The 15,634-nt window shown below is 40.3% G+C and overlaps 1 protein-coding gene across 5 annotated transcripts in view; it reads right to left on the reverse strand.

Moving 5' to 3' along the window:
* Window positions 1-8,935, reverse strand: part of LOC124131626 (diacylglycerol kinase theta-like) — a 55,559-nt gene extending 46,624 nt beyond the window's left edge. For 2 of the 5 annotated variants that reach the window (XM_046495017.2, XM_046495016.2), the window contains exons 1-2: window positions 8,519-8,934; window positions 2,460-2,539 (exon numbers count right to left, since the gene is read on the reverse strand). In XM_046495017.2, the coding sequence (XP_046350973.1) occupies window positions 2,460-2,539; window positions 8,519-8,693 (255 nt within the window). In that variant the 5' untranslated portion in view covers window positions 8,694-8,934. Of the gene's footprint in view, window positions 1-2,459; window positions 2,540-8,518 lie in introns of all 5 variants that reach the window. The other 3 variants (XM_046495020.2, XM_046495019.2, XM_046495018.2) reach the window with 2 other exon arrangements.
* Between the last annotated feature and the right edge of the window lie 6,699 nt (window positions 8,936-15,634).

The following is a 15,634-nucleotide window of genomic DNA, read 5'->3' on the forward strand; positions in this document are numbered from 1 at the left end:
TAGTCGCCTTTTATGGCTCTTATGACGAGCATGTGATACCTCATCTTCCCGAGGCAAGAGAGTTAACTGACTATAAAAGTCCAGTTTCCACCCTTGGACATCAAGTCCTCTGATATACTCTGCAGCTGGTGTTCAAACATCAAGTCCTCTGATATAGTCTGCAGCTGGTGTTCAAACATCAAGTCCTCTGATATACTCTGTAGCTGGTAGTCAAACATCAAGTCCTCTGATATACCCTGCAGCTGGTGGCCAAACATCAAGTCCTCTGATATACTCTGTAGCTGGTGCTCAAACATCAAGTCCTTTGATATACCCTGCAGCTGGTGGCCAAACATCAGATCCACTGCAGCTGGTGGTCAAAATCAGATCCTCTTCAGCTGGTGGTCAAACATCAGCCTCTGCAGCTGGTGGTCAAACATCAGATCCTCTGCAGCTGGTGGTCAAAATCAGATCCTCTTCAGCTGGTGGTCAAACATCAAGTCCTCTGCAGCTGGTGGTCAACATCAGATCCTCTGCAGCTGATGGTCAAATATCAGATCCTCTGCAGCTGGTGGTCAAACATCAAGTCCTCTGTATTCATCAAACCATCCTTTGTGTCATCCTCTGCCAGTGACGGTCCCCTTTTCTGGCCAGGACTTAGGAGCATAAAATTCATGTTCTGATAGACTTTTATATCCCTCTTCATTTGTCAAGTTACAAGGTTGCATAATAACTGGTACATGAATGTGAGTTGGGTTGTCAATATTATTTCCTCCCACATTAAGCTGACATGCCGTGATATAACTAGAATACTGTTAAAAGCAGCGTTAAATCCAACTCACTCACTCACTCACTCAGTGTGTCAGGGAGTTTGCTGTAGTAGCCACCATTAGCCAAGGTCAGCCAGCACAATCTTAATTGTACAACACTGAATTTATTGCACTAATCTGCCACATACATTAAATGGAGTGATGCGTCTCACCTGCAGATGTCAGTTGAATATTTCAGTCTGTAACTTTAGGCACTAGTACCAAACCCAAATCAAGTCAAATTTCTTCTGGTCGAGTAAGATCATCTGATGCTAGTACATATGCTAAGCCTAAAATCTACTGAAAATAATGCCAAAGTACAAGTTTGGGTTTGCAAACTGAAACATTTTCGGCACTGACTGGTAATTACATCAGGTGATCCTATTGTTCACTTGGGCCAAATCAATATTATTTCTCTTTTTATGGATGAGCCGACCTCATATAACATGTAAAAAGCAAATCAAAATAGATAGAGTCACAATCTTTATTTGAACATCTTTTGTTTGTATTTTTTGGTGTGTTTTATTTTTTTTGGGGGGGGGGGGGCTCGGGAAAATAACTTCAAATCAGTCATATCTTGAATTTTGCTTTCCCTTCTTTTGCCTTATTCACTGGGAAAATCAGTAAAACAAAAAATTAACCAGACAAGCCTCTTCTTGCAATCACTAACCACATACAGCATGTACAGTGATTAGTATCATTCTTACAACTAGCAGCAACAAATGCTTGTTTACAGAAGCCAAATAATCCATGCCTTGCATCTTATTGCATAATACATCAAACACGGTTCCTACACATCCTGCAGTCTTGGATGTTGCCCACTGGATGATGACACAGGTAGTCACATGACGCGTCCAAAAAATCCACCAAACAAGCAGAATCCAATTTGTGCCTATGCATCAAACTGCCTTGCCGTTGGCCGTACAATTCAAACTGCCTTGCTCGTTGGCTGTACAAATCAAACTTCCTTGCTCGTTGGCTGTACAAATCAAACTTCCTTGCCGTTGGCCGTACAAATCACTGCCTTGCCGTTGGCCGTACAAATCAAACTGCCTTTCCCGTTGGCCGTACAAATCAAACTTCCTTGCTCGTTGGCTGTACAAATCAAACTTCCTTGCCGTTGGCCGTACAAATCACTGCCTTGCCGTTGGCCGTACAAATCAAACTGCCTTTCCCGTTGGCCGTACAAATCAAACTGCCTTGCTGTTGGCCGTACAAATCAAACTTCCTTGCCATTGGCTGTACAAATCAAACTGCCATGCTGTTGGCCGTACAAATCAAACTGCCTTGCCATTGGCCGTACAAATCACTGCCTTGCCGTTGGCCGTACAAATCAAACTTCCTTGCCATTGGCTGTACAAATCAAACTTCCTTGCTGTTGGCCGTACAAATCAAACTTCTTTGCCATTGGCTGTACAAATCAAACTGCTGGCTGTTGGCCGTACAAATCAAACTTCCTTGCCATTGGCTGTACAAATCAAACTTCCTTGCTGTTGGCCGTACAAATCAAACTTCCTTGCCATTGGCTGTACAAATCAAACTGCTTGCTGTTGGCCGTACAAATCAAACTTCCTTGCCATTGGCTGTACAAATCAAACAGAAGTTAAGCAAATAACTCAATGTGTTCGAAAACATTAATAAAGAATAAGATGAAACACATCTACAACTTACCTTGACACGATTTGCAGCAATACTTGAACAAGCTGACACAACAGTTCGTAGACATCGATCATGTACAACAAAGTTGCAGACTGAAAAAGTAAAATACTTTGTTTTAGATTTGTGTGACTATCTGTCTGACATACAAACACTGCACATAAACTGGAAAAGAATAGAATGTTATGTATACTACTCAAAAGAAGTTTAAGAACACTCGATTTTATTCATATGACTACTGTTAATCTGTCATATCATGACAGATTAACAATAGTCCTATGAAAACGAACTGGGTGTTCTTTAACTTTTTTGTGTTGCATAAATTAAGAATTAGGTTACATTGAAGATGTCCTACTCTTAGGTTTCTGTCAGCTTTCTCTGTGAAAAATTTGCCTAATTCACAGAACATGTCAGTATTGTTTGAAAGGTTTTGAATAAAGAGCTGTAATTTGATTGGTTGGAATTGTCTTGCCTATCTTTATTCTGACAGTTATTTCATTGGCATATTTTTTAAAGATGTGAAACATGTACACAATATATGGGTATGAAATATTCAGGGCATATGGAGGAATGCAGTTGGATGAAGTTGCATAAATGCTGGCCTTGCGTAAGTCTGCTTGTAAGTCATAAGCCTGAAGAAGGAAAACTCTGTTTTGGTCCTGTCAACATGGTTATTTACAGAGCTAATATATATCACTTACATTGCTGCCTGAAAGACATATCAGAGCAGTGGACTGGAGAATTGTGTGGACCTATTGGTCAAGTAAGCATGGTTACATTAATGGTGTATGTTCCTACACAAACATGTCAAATGAGCTCCAAAACACAATGACCTAGATTCAGCACAGCTTTTAACAGAATTGTAGCTATATGATGACATGTCAGCTCCATCTGGGAGGACATTTACCTCTTCTGGGACACCATGAGCATGATTACGGTGCCGACAAACCTAGAGATCATTAATGAGTGAGTTCAATTTTACGCCGTTTTTAGCAATAGTTCAGCAATATCAGGGGTAACACCAGAAATGGGCTTCACACATTGCACCCATGTCGGGAATCGAACCCGGGTCTTCAGCATGACAAGTGAACGCTTGGCCACCCGATCGCCCCCTATGGATCATTAACAAATCGAAGGTTTTGAACTGAATATCAGCCAGTGTTGGTATAGCTGAGGGATGAAACTCGGAACAGCAAGTTGTAGCAACCTGGGGTGTGTTGTACAAAGCGATCTTAGCGCTAAGGTGATCGTAACTCCCATATCTACATAGACTTATGACAGTCGTAGCGCTAAGGTTGTTTTGTACAACGGTAACCTGGATCACAAGTCTTCATGCTTCCTCCAAACACATACAATATCCAGTAAGACTATCAGTACTGCATGATGTGGGCCTTTTACTGGGACTCAGTTTTTGTTCCTTCAGTAAATAGGTTAAACCACCAGGTCCTACTTCATGAACAGTGTGAACACATTTTTTGTAAAACAGCGCCGGTTTTCTAACATGACATTTTTAACATGGAGATATAATCCCAGCTCCTGTCAAACCAGCTATCTGTTTGACAGCACTGCATCCAATATGCACTATGTTGTGAAATCTTTTGTTCAGGTGCTAATGTGTTTTTGTTGTTGTTGTTGTTTAATACAGAAATCAGCAACATTCCAGCTACATCATGTCACTCTTTAAATAATCAAATCTAGACCAGACTAACCAGTGAATGATAGGAAAGGCAGCAGCCACTATTTCTGGGTACAATGACACGCATGTCACTGAGCCTGACCACCTGATCCATTTAGTCGCCTATACATCATATTATTGGCAACAACTTCTGCAACATTCCAGGAACATTAGTTTGTTTGTTTGTTGTTTAACGCCACACTCAGCAATATTCCAGCTATATGACGGCGGTCTGTAAATAATCCAGTGACTGATGTGCATCAACCAAGTCAGCGAGCCTTACCACCCAACCCGTTAAATGCCTCTAGGATCATTATGGAAGGGACAACCTTGAATAGGATTGAATGTGCATGGAATTAGGAATTGAAGCTAGGTTTTTAGCATGACGGACAAACAACATTTTACCCACTATCCCCTGATTAAGCGGCATTAAACAACAAACAAACAAACATGAAACAATTGTAATTACTACTTTAAGATATCAGTAAAATCAAGCATTCAATGATACATTATTATAAATATTGCTTTTCTAAATGTTAACAATGCTATGTTATAATGTACCACATATTTCGCCCAAAATCAAAAACTAATTATTTTGCCCTTTCTGCTTGTTTCCCTATTACATAATTGAAATATTTGTTCTCAAACAATCAGCCGGCAATCGTTATTACTAATGGTTATATGTACTGTGTAGTTTAACTAAATGTACAGTGTCAGTTCTGCAGGATTGAACACAGGTATCAACATGTCTCATGATATGTTAGTGTCATGATAATGAAAAGGCCGCCATTTATAATAAGGTTAGAAATTATTATTTATTGTCATTTTGACCTTTGAATGGCATTTAGAAGTGATACACATGAGGGAAAATAATTATTTATTATAATTATTTTAGTGTGAAAGAGTTTTCTGAAGTTGAGAAAAGTGATATTTTCACTGCAGTGAACATAACACTTGATATTTCACTGCAGTAAACATAACACTTTGACGGAACTATTATCATACAAGAGTTACCTACCCTTATATTGTCTACCGTTATCATAGGTGTCTAGCCCGTACAGAAACTGTTGATGTCCTTCTTACATTAGTTTCACATTATCAATGTTGATCGAAATATCATGTTTTCCTCTTCTCGTGACGGGGAAAAAAGAGAAGATATTTTTCGTGAAAATATCCCCCCCATCATGCGATGAGAGACACATGATATTTCACTTGACACATAAAATAACCTCTATGGATGTCATCTTCTTTATTATGAGGAACACGTTATGGAGCATTTGCTTACTGCTTCATGGTGAAGGGGTAGGTATCCACTCTGAACCGTTGTGTTCCTCATAGTAAAGATTAATGGTAAAAGTGGAAGTCTAAAAGGAAATGTTACTTGTCTGTCCTGAATTAACTAGTCTTACACTAATTGACTTAGATTAATTCTGAACCTGTAATTTGTATCCCTCAATAGAGAGGTCTGTGATTTGACATGTTATATAGCGGACTAGAATTTCTACCCTTTCGTACCACTTTTACATTCTGTACAATTAACAAAAAAAACAGCGAAAGTGAGTGAGTGAGTATTGTTGTATGCCACTTTTAGCAATATTCCAGCAATATCATGACAGAGGACACCAGAAATGGGCTTCATTCATTGAACCCATGTGAGGAATCAAACGGGGTCTTCGGCAAACACTTTAACCACAAGGTTACCTCACAGCCCCGAAACCAGCTATTAATTAACATAGCTGTCAAAAAGAATGTTCGACATTAAACTTTTTAACATATATCTTAGAAGTATATCTTGCCACAGAATTGGTACCCAGTATGACACATTGTTAAGCAACTCCATTGTCAGCAATAGCCTACGCTCTGTGAATTTGGAAGAATTACAAGTCATTGTCAGGACCTGCTTGTATTTCTGCCCAGATGAAGTTTGGTGTCCTCATGCTTATTATTGCTAAAACGGGGGTTTAGAAATTCACAAGTTAACTAGACACACATAAAGCATAAACTGATTTTTCCGAAGCGCACGATTCACCCAACCATCTTATTTCATTGCAACACAAATCCAACAACTTGACTGAGTTTTGTGGATGCAAATATTGTTTGTGCTTAAATGTCTGGACGATCATGAAAATAAAAAGTGAGTGAGTGAGTTGGGTTTAACGCCGCTTTTAACAGTATTCCAGTTATATCGCGGCATGTCAGCTTAATGTGGGAGGAAAGCCCAAGTGATTCAGGGCTCAAACATTTACCACTTCGGTGAAACCCACGAGCACGGGTATGGTGCTGACAAACCTAGAAACATAATCGGGGCGAACCTGGATTCGAACCCACATTCATAGGTTTCTGGCGTGCACAAGGGACACAACTCTGCACAGCGAATCACGGCGCCTTAGACGACTGGGCCACCCGTGCCCCCCATGAAAATAGAAACTTACAAAACATGCTAAAAGGAGTACCCAAACACTTATTTATATTAAGATGGATATTCTGAATGGAGCACTAATTTCATGTAATCTCTACAACTTCATACAAAATGAAGTTCATATTTCATTTTCTATGAACCTAGACTTACATGAATGATGATGAATTTACTGAATGCACAGATGACTGACCAAGAACAAGTGTGAGTGATGAGATATCTTGTCACACTTGTAAATATGACAATATGGGACAACAATAATTTGACATGCCTATATTAGTACCCAAACTACTTTTTAGCAAGACAAATAAGAAGATTTAGCTTCAGAATTGCAGTTTACAAAGTGATGAATCTTAATTACCAAGATACAAAAAAGACATGTAAAGGATTAGGAGAGGAGTTAGGCGGAGAAAAACTTCAATCATCAAATTCCCAAAATTTACCATTCACCAATTCTGGACAAAAAGGTAAATTTGATATTTGACAATACACAAGAGGATGCAATGACATTTTCATCCTGAGCATACATCAAGGTCAGCTTTGACTTTGTATCTTTTAACATAGTTTCCTAATAAACAAATGTGAAAGAACTACAAATAATTGAAACTGTTAAATTACTGCCAACACCTAAAACGTTACTTGCATTACTTCCCCAGACATAAAATTGTTGTAAACTCTTAAAATAAATGTTCTGGTGTCCCCTGCCGTGATATTGCTGGAATATAGCTAAAAGCAGTGTAAAAAAATAGTCACTCCTCTTAAAGTAAATATGAATAAATACTTTAAAGCATCCCCGTATGTAACCACTACATTCATTCTTTTTCATTAGTTTACATATTCCAATATAGTATTTTCAGTCATGGGTTATAAATAATGCATATTCCGTTATACAACCCTGCCAACAAAAACAATGTGATATAAAAAAACAAGACACAACTGGTTCAATGTCCCATGTTTTATTCACATATATAACTGGAAAGTGTGTGCAAAAGGACAGTCCAGGTCAAGCAGTTTTAACAGTGAGTGAGTGAATGTTATTTAATTCCACAGTCAGGCATATTTCAACAACATCACGGTGGCCTGTAAATAATTGAATCTGTACCAAACAAACCAGTGTTTGATATTATGAACAATGCCACACTGGTTATGTTCACACACAATTTATCTCGTCATCAAGTCTGTCAAGCTGGTTCATTTATAGTCGCCTTGTAGGACAAGCATAGGTTACCTTCAGTAATTTTAGCCTGGAATCCCCACGGGATAGGCAACAGGTGACAAGTTTATCAATATAGCCATTCAGTCAGTCAGCAGATAATATTCAGTACAATGCACACCCTCCGAATATATTAATTAAAACAGCCTTGCATGTAATTGCAACAGCATCCCTCAGCTAATGACCTGTGTGTGAATTGAGGAATATCCTACTGGAAAGTGGCTGTACACACCTTTGCAATACACACATGCATATATCACATATGCCATTGCTTCCACTCAACATCCCATAGTTTACCATGGCTTGGCAAAGAGTCAGTAATAGAAATTATACCTCACATTCGCTGCCGTTAGCACAATGAACACATTTAAAACATCATGCATAGTAACCATGAGTAAATGTATCATTTTTTATCCGTTGGCAATGATAGTTACGATAAGGGATTTAGCTGAGCTTCGGAGCTAGCCGGCTAACCGCTCTACGGTAGAAGGATAGGAAGGATTGAGCCAGTAAGTCTGTCAAACCATTCCATCTTTCCCTCTTGCACACTCATTTCCTGGACACGAACACAATTTCAACATGTCCTGAAGAAGCTACATATTAAACAGTGTGTATAACAGTCAAAAATTGCAGCGAAAGCAAGCGATAGACGTTGCCGACATATTATTAAAATTGATAACGGATTTGTAATAAATTAATGAGGTAATGGCAATGCTTGGCTCTGTCAGTGAACGTGGAAAGCAGGCCGTTACTGCTTGATGTAGGCTTACCTTCACACACATACCCCTGCCCAATTAATCCCCAAAGCATATCCGTGCAGTGGTGGCAGTAGGTTGGCTTGTGAAACGTTTTCTTTGTGAAAAAGTGACCATGTCCTAGCTGAACATCGAGATCGTGCTGGGAGCCACTAGGGCTATCCCCTCGCTCCGCTTCTTCGGCCATCATGCTGCAGCGTGAGGATCTCAAACCACCTTGGCGAATAAAACACACGCTCTACTAGTCCTGACACAGGACTGCTCGCCGATATGGCCGGGAAGCCACCAGGAATTCAGTACTCCAAAACATATTCAGTTAGTTTCTAGGTTGGAGAAGCCGGCCATTTTATACCGGGGATAAATCTGGTATCATAATATGCCAATCAATCCCTCAACGGAAACGAGGCCTCTACCAGCGAAAGCGAGACTCTTGGACTGCTCCGCGAAGCATTTCGTAATGATAGCGAGGCTCCAGGAACAAAATGGCGGGTGGTTGCGGAAATTCAAAGACGGTTCCAGTGCTACCTTGCCATTTTGATCCGGGTACAGTTTTACCAAACACATGCTACTGATATGTAGGATCGTTAACCCCCATAACGGTACATGCTGTTCTACTGAGAAAGCGTGCTGACACTGTGATCAAGCTCAAGCCCAGGCACGACAGTAGAAGTGGCTGCACAAACACACTTCAAAAGTTTGGAATAGTGCTGAAAGTTTGATATGTTTTGCTTTATGTATGTTGACGCTACGATGTTGTTAAATCTGCTTCCGTGTACAGCAACACCAGTGTATGTGTGCATGAATTAGCATGGTTGATAGCTGCATTTAGCCCTGCGGATATACTGTCACGTGGATCGTTGTCTTCCTGGTTCGCCCGCCCAGCATACTCAGCGTCGTTTATTTGCCGAATTCAGTTAGTTTTACGTAAAATATAGCACATGTATATTTTTTAGTCATTTAGAAACAGCGTATCAGGGTCGCATCCATGTTGTTCAAAAGAGGCTGTTGTTGGTGGTGGTTAGGGTGAGTATGTGATGTCCAGACCTCATGGTCACGATGAACAACCCAACCCCGATTCGCCACAGTGGTTGTTGTCCTTGATTACGAAAATCATTTCAAATTATTTTTTGGAGGGTAATTATGAAAATATTTTCAAAATAAACATCTTTAAAACGTTAACGTATGTAATACATCCCGGTTGCTCGTCATTTCATTATCGATGAGAACTTGATATTGATTTGTCAATTTTATGCTATTAATAATCAGCGTTTGAGTTTGTTATGTGTTAATTATGATGACTATTGTTATATACGTATGGTGCATTAGCATTGACTTGAATATCTCGTTATTTAACACAACGTAGCTTGATATGAGTGTCACTTTTCTGCACTCGGTAACTTTTGTTTGTGATTTATTTTACAAGCGATCGCGTTGGTTGAACCGAGATCGATTCACTTGTTGAATCCAATGTGTGATTGTTTGGTATACCACGGCGAGACATTGCTGCAATATTTTAATAGCTCTAGGCGGCGTAATGGCTGACACATCGTCACCTGTTCACCGTAGCTTGTGACAGTAATTGGGGAAACCTCATTAAGGTATACATTGTGATTGCAAAGTGATTGTTGCCACGCTCCAGTAATTACAGTGTTGACACTTATTATCTTGGTTATCTGTAGAAAAATGGGATTGATATTTGTCGTAAATTAACTGTGAAGTCATGTCGGGTATGATAGGGATCAGATACAAAAAAGCTGAATTTGCATATACATAAATAAAAAAGACAATACCATTTTAATAATCATGAGATTTTTTCTGCTAAAAAGCAGAGTCAGTTGTTCGATTCCGACTATATTTTTTAACTACTATCAGTTAGTGGTGAAACCAGGTGTTCGCAGAAAGGTGAGTGCATCCTGCCCTACCTGTGACACACATGACAGACACCGGCAAAGGCAACATATGGTACATGTCAACACCTCAAATTGCATCTAACATCATTGTGGTCGCTGATGCGTCAAATTTGCACTCTGCATATCTACCATAAACCGTTTTGAAAGCTTTACTGAGGCATCGATTGCTATGACTCGATCAAACAACTTTAGCACGAGTCGCATGACGCTCTTCGTAGAGAGAGCATGCGACTATGAAAAAACGACCATGATGCTTCTAAATAGAAAAAAAGGCCTTCCTTTGTGTACAGTTCATCTGGTAAAGAATACCAAGATTTCAAATTGATCATTAAACAGTTCATATAGCTTATTACTCGCGCCCGACACAACTCCCTCATATCCACTGGTACTATCTACAAGTCATTGCTCTCCTTACTGTACATGTATTTTCATTTTGACGGTATGCATTACTGAAACAGTATGTATATTAGTCCTACGACTTGTTTACCAATCCAGTTCCGATATAATTTGCTGAAATAAGAAATATGTTTAATCCACGAACAATGTAAACTTATGTTCACACCGTATGTAACTTAAAGATTTATTATAATTACACGGAGTCAGAACCGACATTAACTAGCAATAATCTTCAACGCGACGTTAAAACCCATTTCAACCAACCCTTGGTATTCGGGGTGTGTTTGGCATATTTGGAATCGTGGGGATTCCGGGGAAGAATAGGTCCACAGCACGTCATGCTTGTAAGATTTGTCATCGCACCCAAAGGCACGACACGTTACACGTGCTATCAAACACTGGTATGTCTGGTTCATACTCTACTATTGATAGGGATTCGCGTACATTCACTCAAGCCAGTGGAAATCTGAAATGTTTTATGCAGAAATATGAACAGTGTCTACAGAGGCAATTTTTTGGGACAGTGTATTGATTGTTCTCTACATCGAATTCTTATGGAGATAATAAGATGTTTGGTTCAACACGCCTTCAAAGGGTTTTGTTTTCGTCTAACCTTTCAAATGGTTAACTGTCTATGTAGTTGAACAACAAACAGTGTGATGGATTCAACATCGGGGGTCCCTTAAAGTTTTGAATGTATGCATTTCATTGTGAGGAGTGAGTGAGTGAGTATGGTTTTACGCCGCTTTTAGCAATGTTCCAGCAATATCACGGCGGGGGACACCGGAAATGGGCTTCACACATTGTACCCATGTCGGGAATCGAACCCGGGTCTTCGGGGTGACGAGCGAACGCTTTAACCACTAGGTTACCCGACCGCCCCTCATTGTGAGGAAGGGAGACTTAACTATATGAAGGCACACCAACATAGCTGGACTATTGTGAACAACACAACTCGAGTGAAACTGCCTCATATTTATATGGACTAGTCGCCTTTCGTCTGTCAACACCATACTGCCTCCGTGGTCTTTTTCATAGCGCGTCTGCCTTACTTCAAACGCATTCACATAGATATTTGTTGCTCTCCATGCAGTCACACATATCTCTTATTTCACTCGTTATTCTGATTAATTTAAATGTTTCTGTTCATCTTTACATATGGTGTTCACAGATTTCGTTGAGAAATAATGTACATATATTTTGTATTAAATGCCGATAATGCGAAGAATATCTGTGAGCGCAGGGCATCTACAGCGCTCTGAAAATCTGTAATGTGCTTTTATATAAGAACAGTAATATGTTTGTAGATATATGTATATGTGCCCTACCATATGTATATGTCCCCTACCTGTGCCTGAATACAAACAAGAGAATAAAGAAATTTACATTCTAAAGCTCGTGCTAACTGGATCTGAATCACAATCGTCATCAGTCGATCTAGCCTGTACATGTATCTGTATGTTTAGTTATTTGAAGTTATTGGCTCAACGCATGTATTAAGTACGATGATTTCGATGTTTATGTGAATTTGAACCAAATACGCAATCAAGCAGCATATTTCCGCAGGCATTTAAGTGACACGGTATACTTTTGATGAAAATGGACACACTTTGCTTCAAATTTGTCACCCAAGCATCTCCAATTGACGAAATACATGATAGGTGACCCGTGAAGATCCGGGGTAGAATAGGTCTTCAGCAATAAAAGGTGACTATGCTTGTCGTAAGAGGAGACTAGCGAGATCGGGGGGTCAGACTCTCTGACATGGTTGATGCATGTCATCGTATCCCAATTGCGTGGATCGATGCTCATGTTGTGAATCACTAGATTGTCTGGTCCAGACTTGATTATCTACAGACCGCCGTCAAAAAGCTGGAATATTGCTGAGTGCGGCGTTAAACGACAAACAAACAAACGTGATAGGATTGTGGATGATCGACGACATCTCATGAGAGAGTTGAAAACTTTTTGAGAAATTAACTGGGGATGACGAAGGTTTCAGCACATCGGGTTCCAAGGCTTCTCACACCTGATGAGAAACGCCTCAGGATCATCATCTCTCGTGAACATTTACGTCGTTTTGAAGCAGACCCAGCTGATTTGTTGAGCGATTTGTAACCATGGGTGAGTCGATGGTTCACTGTCATCATCTCGTAACTAAAATACAGCCAAAGCAACGGAAACATCTAACATCTCCTCGTGCGAACAAGGCAGAACCTGTTCCATCAGCTGACAAGGTAATGGTCCCAGTTTTCTGGTATTCAAAAGGAATCCTACTGACGAACTACCTCCCGAAAGGCCAAACAATTAATGGCCAATATTATCCCAATCTGCCCAGGTCACTGCGGGAGAATAGCATGGCTGCACGCCGTGGAAACCTTCCTAAATGTGCGTTGTTCCACCAGGTCAGTGCACCTGTACACAAGCCTTTAGTCACCATGACTACGGCTTTGAACTCATTGAACTCATTGAACATCATCCCCCATTTGTCAGATTTCCATCTCTTGCCAAACTTGAAGAAGGAACTGTCTGGCAAGCATTTTTAAAATGACGATGACGTCATTTCTGCTGTGGAAGACCTATTACACCACCAAGAGGAAGCCTTCTACACCAGTGGATCAAGGCACTCCAGCATCGTTGACAGAATGTATGAAATGTATTGAAAAATGAATTAGTAACGAACTCCATCAACGCTGTCTGTCATAACTGGGGTTAGAATGTTTCAACCACCCCTCGTAAGCAATGGTTTTGAACGCGTCGTTAACTCCTTTTTGACCTCGCCACCTTGTCAGGGCCATGGTATCTGTGTAGTTGTGTTTTATAACAAAGCAGAAAACGTCTTCGACGTTCGTACTTTTGCTGACACACGGTAATAAAGCAGGATATTGTGTTAACGACGTGTTCCAGTGTTAGGAGGCATTCTGAGAACTCAAGAACATCGGGGACACTGGAACATCAAGCACACGCTGCAAAAACAAACGAGCTGTTTCAGAGTTACGTCAATGGTGATGCTTATTCGACTACGTTTCTAAATACCATATTCTGTACATAATAATGGTAACTTAACTGCAGGTTAACTTCATAGCGTCGTATCAGTATACAGTGAGTCGTGCATTGCATCCCGGCACTTCTGTAACTCGGGACCATCGCCCCCACTGAGAAAGACATTCCAGCCAGGTTCACCCTGGTATGACGACCCTAGACGTACTTACTCCGATCTTACTCTGGTTTTAAGTGTGTGAGTTAAAATTTTACGTCACATCGGCAATATTTCAGCCATATAGTGACTGGTTTTAAAGATGCTTGTCCTGGGTGAGTGAGTTGTCTGATAAGACGCTTTTAACTCTAGAGAGGTATCGTATCAGAGTAAAAAAATATTTTTATGGGATTTGCTTGTACGAGGGCAATCACCAAAAACAAATATTATAAGGAGCTATTTTTTCTTCGTTTGTTGTTTAATTCCGCAATAGTCTAGATATGATGGCGGCCTGTAAATAATACTCTGGTCAGTCCAGTGATTTGTATTTACGAAATGAGGTTAGACGGTTTGATTCTGGTTTGTTTATGTAAAGGAGAATAGGCTCGAGAAACAAAATGACCGTATTGCAAGTTTGACTGAAGTCCGTAAAAAGCGTTTATTAACACTGCCAACTTAACTTTCGATCATTTTCATGATGCATATCCATCTTGAAGGAAACAATTTACCCCACTTACTCTTGAGAATTTCCACCTTTCAAACATGCACCTATTAAAATATCGAGACCGCAAATCTGCCTCAGACGGTGGTACATGGTAACTTGCTAACTGAATACCCATGGTTCTTACGGACAGATACGCAAGTCGGTCACAGAGATTGAGAGTCGGTAGTTTCAGGTCACCTTTTAGCATATTCCAGACATGTTGTATTCAGTGGTGACCCCAAGAATTGGCTTCACACATTGCAGTCGTATAGGAGGCACCCTTTCACAATACTCAACGTCATCTGGGCATTGTCAGGTGTAATGAACATCCCTTATAACTTGATGGTCACCAAACCGCTTCAATTGGCCTGACTTACTATATCAAGTTATCAAGCCGGGACCAGACAGATCATTTTCCAATAGATTGAGCTTCTACACATCATGGCATATCTTATTTTTGTTTGTTGTTTAACGCTGCACTCAGCAATATTCCAGGTATATGACGACGGTCTGTAAATAATCGAGTCTGGACCAGACAATCCAGTGATTGACATAATGAGCATCGATCCACGCATTTGGGATACGATGACATGCATCAACCAAGTCAGCGAGCCTGACCACCCGATCCCGTTGGTCGCCTCTTACAATAGGTCACCACCAATATTTCTTTTTTCTGGTGAAAGCCTTTCAAGTGTTACGAAACAGTCATTGTGAGTAAGTTTGGTTTCGAACAGCATCCGTTGTATAAATGCATGTCAGCTGGTGGTATGCGGAAGTAGGAAAGTTCTTGGATGTTTACCATTGACAAACCGAGAATTATAATCTGGGCTTCAAACCCTCAATAATTGATTTCTGAAACACCCAGGGGTGCAAAACTGAACAGCGACGCCTTAGACTGACAGGGCCTCCCTCACTGTGACCATCCCATATTTTTGTCGGCCCTTTGTATGCTGCTTTCTCTGTAAATGTGTTGGCCAGTGAATGTTATTCCAGCCGGCAGAAGGGCAAACCAGTGTTGACAGGAGTACGATCTGAGTATGCTGCTACATACTACTCAAAAGAAGTTAAAGAACACCCTATTCCTGCCCTTTTGAGTAGTATACAATGGGCTTGATGGGAAACTGATGTTTTTGCAGGTACCCTAG

Source organism: Haliotis rufescens, unplaced genomic scaffold (assembly GCF_023055435.1).
Source record: "Haliotis rufescens isolate VD_foot unplaced genomic scaffold, xgHalRufe1.0.p SCAF_104, whole genome shotgun sequence".
Lineage (NCBI taxonomy): Eukaryota > Metazoa > Mollusca > Gastropoda > Lepetellida > Haliotidae > Haliotis > Haliotis rufescens.